Source organism: Vollenhovia emeryi, unplaced genomic scaffold (assembly GCF_000949405.1).
Source record: "Vollenhovia emeryi isolate VEMERY1.0 unplaced genomic scaffold, V.emery_V1.0 DF939188.1, whole genome shotgun sequence".
Classification (NCBI taxonomy): Eukaryota; Metazoa; Arthropoda; class Insecta; order Hymenoptera; family Formicidae; genus Vollenhovia; species Vollenhovia emeryi.
Window position 1 is genome coordinate 465,157 of NW_011967178.1, and position 6,650 is coordinate 471,806.

General features: G+C 47.8%; 1 protein-coding gene across 1 annotated transcript; it reads right to left on the reverse strand.

Moving 5' to 3' along the window:
* Positions 1–213: 213 nt before the first annotated feature.
* Positions 214–5,528, reverse strand: LOC105562435 (P-selectin). Its single transcript, XM_012013277.1, has 5 exons — positions 4,312–5,528; positions 4,095–4,225; positions 3,775–4,015; positions 1,880–2,699; positions 214–1,636 (listed from the first exon to the last, which is right to left on the reverse strand). Exons 1-5 carry the CDS (start codon positions 5,096–5,098, stop codon positions 397–399), a joined length of 3,219 nt encoding a protein of 1,072 aa, XP_011868667.1. The 5' UTR covers positions 5,099–5,528; the 3' UTR covers positions 214–396.
* Positions 5,529–6,650: the final 1,122 nt, after the last annotated feature.

The window sequence follows — 6,650 nt, forward strand, 5'->3', positions numbered from 1 at the left end:
ATCGCCTAAAGCTTGCGTAACGCGGAACGTACTCGGTATATCTGATTTTCGTTCATTTCATCCTCTCATCGAATCACCGTGTACGTGTGTGGTTCCTTCGTGTGATTATATAATAAATACAATGGAAGGTTTAACTTGGAGCCTTTTAATGTTTATTGACAGTTTATGTACGCGTTCCCGAACGAGGGTCGAAATGTGGACATATACGGGCCGTTTGCATGGAAAAGATTTATTTTTCAAAAAGCGCGATACACGTTACAGTGCGTACCGACGAGGGACAACGATTATAACTATCGTAAATATATATATATATATATAGTGTATACTTCACCTAAAATCGATTGATATCGGTAAATAACTTAGTAAATTCCGTTAATATCACAACACATTATTTCCTCAGTTGATCTCGTACGCACCGAGGTTTCCCTTGCGCCTCCTCGAGGAGAACCAGCCAGTAGTGCGATTTATCTGGTCGACGGATCGCTTCACGTTCGCCCGATACTCGTCCTCGTAAGCGTTAAGATACAAGTTCTTGAGGAATATTTGATTATCCAGCTCGGAGGGCGGCAGAAACCGCTTCGAGCGGCTCTGCTGTTGCGCCTGGAGCTCGTCGAAGGTGAACTGTTTTGATTCGGCATCGTTTGCATTCTTCAGATCGTCCGCGCTGCTAGACTTGACGGACAGGAGCTTCCTCTTCTGGCGCGAGGCGCCAGTCTCCTCCGACGCGTTTCGTATCCGCTTGCTGCGGTGCTTGGGCGCCCCGTCTTTCGCCGGAATCTCGTTGTCCAGCACGGCAACGTCGTTACTCGGGACCGTCGATGATTGATTGCCGTACGACGCGGCCTTCGGCGCCGGTGCCGGTGCCGTGCTAGATTCTACGGTCGCGCTTTCCTCCGTCGAGTTCAATCTGTCCTGTATGATATGTTTGAAAAATGCGTACATCTCGCCAACCGTGAAAGTCGTGCCGTTCCTCACGGTGAACTTGTCGATGTTCATCTTTTTGATTAATTCCTCGGTTGCGTTGCGCGACTCCAGCATCGACAGCTTCTCGGTTACGTAACTGTTGACGAACTCGTAGAAGCCCTTGTAATAATTCTTCCTATGCTTCTTCTTGTCCTTCCGCTTCTCCGCGTGCGACAGGCCTTTCCTCTTCGCGTCCTGTCGATTCTGCTTCTCGTTCCAGCGTATAGACTTGTTGTAGAATCTCATGATTCGCTCGAATTCCCTCTTCAATTTGATAAACTCCCTCTGATTGCGTATCTCAAAGTCCGAGCGGGCTTTACTGCCGTTTCGTCGTGACTCCGCGAGGTCCACGTGGAAGAAGTTCTTGCTCATTGCATTCAGCAGCTCGTGCATAGTATTATTGCTAGAGTTACTTGATTGTCGGGCGTCCATTCGCTGTAATTTTCTGTACACCATCTTGAGAAAATCGATCATTCTCTCTTCTCGCAAACGGGATTTATTGCCATGACTCGGGTGCGCTTTCCAAGCTGACGGACTGGATGCGTTGGTGTTGTTCTGCTGGCTAACGGGTGCCGGCTTCGCCTCTGTTTTATGCTTGGCATGTTCCCGGCTTCTGTTCATCTCCATGTGTAGAAGTTTCTTGCCCACTTTGCGGAAGAAGTCGATGAATTTTCTGCAACAGCGATATTTCATTTTTATTTTTCATCGTGTTTTTACACTATTTCTATTACATTCCCGTACAGCACGCATGTCTAAAAGACATTTTCAAGACGGTTTTTAGACATACGTGTTGTTTGGGTTGTCACTTTTCTAAAATAAAAGAAAAATATACTCGTACTACTTATAAAGGCTGATATCAATTTACTTTATTGTTCATTGCTTGCGCTAATGTCTTATTAATTCGTAAGGTGCTTACTTGTAATTTAGGGTGACGTTGTAATTCAGGGTGACGTTGCCATTATCCACCGATCTACGCCGTCTGCTCCATCTGAGTCGAGGGTGCTGTCCAAGGATACACTTGGGCAATTCCCTGGGGCTCCACGAACCGCTTATGCAAGTCGCACCGGTGGGCCCGTCGTCGAGTACGTATCCCTTGTCGCAGTCGTACATAATTTGCTTGTTATTGACGATCTTCCTGACGTACGGCCTATAATCGTAAACTCCCATGTTGCCCACCAGAAAGACCTTGCCGTGCTCGATGAAGCCGGGAAACGGACAGAAGAGCTGAACGCAGTGCGGTATGTCGCCGATCCAGTTGCCGTAGCGGCACTCCACCGATTTGGAAAGATTCAAAGGACCACCGCCGATCAGCTCGAAGCCGTCCTTGCACTTGAAGACCGCTTTCATACCGTGGTCCGTCTTCGGTGCTATCACCATTCCGTTCTTCGGGCTCTTCGGCATCTGCTTACAGCGGGCCGGCGAGCAGCTCGGTACTATCGACCAGGTGCCGTTATTACATAACACCGGCGTACTGTTGGCGGCGAATTCGTAGTTCTGAATACAGGTGACCAGAAGCCTCTCGCCGTGCTCCACCACCGTGACGTTGTTGATGTGATCCCTATCGTGGCTGGCCACGACAACGAAGCCGTTCTCGATCTGCGGGACGACGCACGGCGCTAAACATTGCGGTAGAGGATAACGCCATTTGCCGTCTTTCTGACACACGGAAGAAGTATTGCCCTCCAGCTTCATGTGATCCTTACAACGGAAGATTATGCTGGCGCCCATACCTGTGCCTGTGATTGCGACAATTTCATAAAATCGATTCTGATGTAGAGACAAGTCCCCTGTCATGAGAGGCTCCTAATATGAGTCCAGCACGGTTGATGCTAAATCAATGCGCATTATCTGTTGTTTCCACAATGAATTTATTGCCCTTGGAGTGAAATCTGTTTAGTGGAAAATTCATTGTTAGATCGTGTAATCGTTGCGAAAAAGGATTCGTGATTAAACTTAAATTAACGAAAGTAATGTTAGAGAACGTTTAGGCAATGTGAGCCGCCACCCGTTGAAAATGGTGTAAATTTATACATATATATATATTGCATTGGTATTAACAGATTTTTAATCTAAAAAAAAACACATAATATCAGATTACAATTGTACGTTTCGGTCTGCGAAAGCGACCCTCCTCAGCAATAAATTAACGATTAAACATACTCGGTCCGAAACATAAAATCCGACGTTATGAGATAGCACAACATAGCAGTCATTATAATGAGTGTGTATTGAAAAGTGTTACTTATAAAACGTGGCGGAACCGCGTGATGTGTGTGTTCGCATGTACGTCGTATGGTTCAACTCCATCGTGTCCTCCGTTATCAGCGTGTGTCAGCGATCAAGGGTACTTCGTTAGGTATCCGAAAGTTGTAAAAAAGAATCAGAACAACGAATTGTGCTCGAGAAAAGTGTCAAGATGTGTTGTGCACAGAGACGTGAAATGTACGCGTATTTTCTATTTATATTCGTGATTGAATTTGGATGTTGAAAACCTGCTCTATCTCATGTTAGGAGACTTTTCTCTATATTGACTACTTGCGGTACCGGCCAAAATTATATCACCTCTAGGTTTTCTGAGCATAACTTTTGTCAAAGTGCACGGAACGTCCTCGAAATTTTACAGTAGACATCTGACAACAGGTGCATCTTGTACACGAAGGGCAATGCAGTTAGACAAAATACTCCATGATTTTTCAATGTTTCATTCGCGCACTTTACAACTAGTTATGCTAAAAAAAAATCGAAAGGTGATATAATTTCGGCCGGTACTGTATATATATATATTTGTTTAGCCAGCTTTAAATAACACACCGGCCTCAATGTTCTCGATCCAACCGTTATACAACACGCCGGGCAAGCCGCAATTGATTTCCTGGCAAGTAGGCGTCTTCCCAGTCCACTTTCTGTCAGCACCGCAACGTCTAGTCGCTGCGCCTATTACGGTGTACCCGTACTTGCACTCGTACGATACAATAGAATTATACGCGAAGGACGTGTAGACAGCCTTGCCGTTGACTGGATTTTCGGGCTTCGGGCACTGCACGGATGTGACCTGCACGAAATATTGAGTGCGTCTAGGCACGGTTTGTTTCCGAGAAATAATTGGAAAATGTTTTCTCCTGGTATCTTACTTGAACGCATTGCGGTAATTCCTTCGGGGTCCACGTGCCATCCGCCAAACACAGTTTCTCCGATTTACCAACTAACTCGTAACCATCGATGCAATGATACGACACGCGGCAATCATACGTATAACACTCTCCTTAAAAGTGGTAAAAATTGACAATTGAAATCTCGCCCGTATCGAAAGGTCGGATAGACGGATCGGTGTTAATTGCGCCAACTTACCAGAGTGCCACCCGTTGGAAATGTCCGGGGCTGAATCGCAGCTCTGAGGCTTGCAAGTGATATCTGGCCCGTACCATCTGGCGGCTCCTTCCATCAGTAGACACTTGGCTTTCTTCGGTCCCATTGTCACGTACCCGTGATTACAGAAGTATTGCACGTCACTATCGAGATCGAAGGTCGTTTGCTCCAACGGAGCGTTGTGGCGCGCGTTTTGGATCTTGGGCGGTTGGGAGCAGAAGGAGCTGGCATCTTTCTTGCAGGACGGACTAGTCCCGGTCCAATGACCGTCGGCGCGACACGTTCTTTCGGACAGGCCGACTATAAAGTAGTCGGAGTCGCAGGCGTAATGAGCTCTATCCCCGAAGAATATTCCGGTGACCGTCATCACGCCGTGATCAATCTCGGTCAGCGTCGGGCACTCGCGTTCGGGTTTGATGCACGACATTCCGCAGGCCCCGTCGCATCTGCATTTCTTCTTCTTACTCTTGCAATCTTCGTCGGTCGAGCACTTTCGCAGACACTTCTGGCCCATCAGCTCCGCCTGCTCCTCGTCCCTCGGGCATATAGCGGAGGGTGAGTTTCGCGGGTTTTTGTAGATTCGGCCGTCGTCGTCGATCTCGGTCTTCGGATGATAAGCCCCGTCGTCGTCGTCATCCTCATCGTCGTCCTCCCATTCATCGTCATCGTCGTCGTCATCGTCGACGGCCGCTTGCTGCCGGAGCTTCGACTCCGACGTGAGAAACTGGGCGCACAGTAGGAGCAACAGAACGATCGCGCTCGGTCTCATCCTGGCCTGAAGAAAAGACTTGAAAATCCCGCGAAGATTCACTCGAGGTCTAGCGATTGGACCACACGACGGCACCGGGGATGCGACGGGACGTTTACATGACCGCTCGACTACCCGAACTAATCATCGCTTACTCGGAGACCTGCGGAGAGCCAATTCCGTGGATCTTGAGGTGCGCACGATCGTCCATCGAAGAGCCACCGTTACAGGGGTTGCGCTCAGAGCACTGCGGAAGTCATCTCGAGCTACGGCCGAGGACGACGTTGTTTCTCTCGCGAGCGCGACTATTAATCGAGTCCGCCTCTTCGGCGTCCAGGAGGATTAGGGACCCTCTCCGTCGGTCTCTCTCGCCAGAGTGCTCTTTCGCTCCTACCGGGGCTCCACCTCGCTCCCTCTCGCTCTATCCTGGATGCTTTTTTCTTTATTGTACGAACTGCGGTCCCCCGCTGACGGGAATTCGCGGATATTCGCGCATCTCGCCGCGCGCATCCAGCCTGTTCAATACATCTCCTCATTTCCCGAGCTTCCAGCAGATGGCGAGGAAACGTGCTGATGAAAAGGGAGGCTGCGCAGCTACCCCGGGAACTCGGCTCCTCACGCTGGGGTTTGTACGCGAGGACGGGTGTAGCGTACAGGCAAGGCATCTGCGTCTTTAAATTTCATTTTTAATGCTGGCTAATTGCGATTTGATTGTAAATATTGAGTGAAGAAATGAGATTTAAACCTAGGAGGCAGATTTTTAATGCGATGCACCACTGATTGAAATGTAACGTTCGCCTTAATAAATCTTTTCGTCCGAACCTCGCTCGTTAAAGTTACAGCCAAAGAAATCGCGAATTATCCCTAAAGCAGAAAGCTTCTACCGTGCCGTGTAATTAGCGGCTACTAAATTTTTACCATCGCGCGTTATTCGTCGTAGCTTGCTGACAAAAAAAAATTCAGACCGCGCACCCGAGGGGTCTGAAATTATTATTCACGCGAGAGGCGACATTCAGGAGAGGAGTTGAAACGAGCAAAAACGCGACGCCGCGAAAACGCTTCGGTGTCGTAAAAATTACACCGGCCGAAGGTGTTAAAACGAGCCGTGGCACTTGAAGGCAGAGAACTGCACGCGTAAGTATGCATCTCTACCTGCGAGCCTGCGAAACCTAAGCTCCCGAGCGCACAAAACATGTGCAATACGAATTGTCTCTCTAAAAGCATTCGCTTTAGCCTATCTCTTTCTTTTTTGCGCAAGACATCCCAGTGAGAACGCTAATGTCGAATCGACGTCGATGGGGTCGAAACCGCGTTCCAACCGTCAGTTTTTGTATTAAATTGTAACTTTTTAATATTAATTTAACTTATTTAATTTATTTCCGTTCTAAATCACACAAATACATTTTAATACAAAACATAAAGTTCCAAAACTTTTAATTATTTTCGAAAACTAACGGGTTGGGACGTGGTTTCGACTCCATTGACGTCGATTCGACGTTGATTCAACGTTCACGTTCTCACTGGAATACACTTTGTTTACTGAAACGATGCCTGAGATCGTTTACCCCTGATC

Coding starts and splice junctions, on each gene's coding strand:
- LOC105562435 (XM_012013277.1), bottom strand. CDS start 5,098: ATGAGACCGAGCGCGATCGTTCTGTTGCTCCTACTGTGCGCCCAGTTT. Junction 4,226..4,311: donor TTCCAACGGGTGGCACTCTG/GTAAGTTGGCGC, acceptor ACCACTTTTAAG/GAGAGTGTTATACGTATGAT. Junction 1,637..1,879: donor AACGTCACCCTAAATTACAA/GTAAGCACCTTA, acceptor TCGCTGTTGCAG/AAAATTCATCGACTTCTTCC.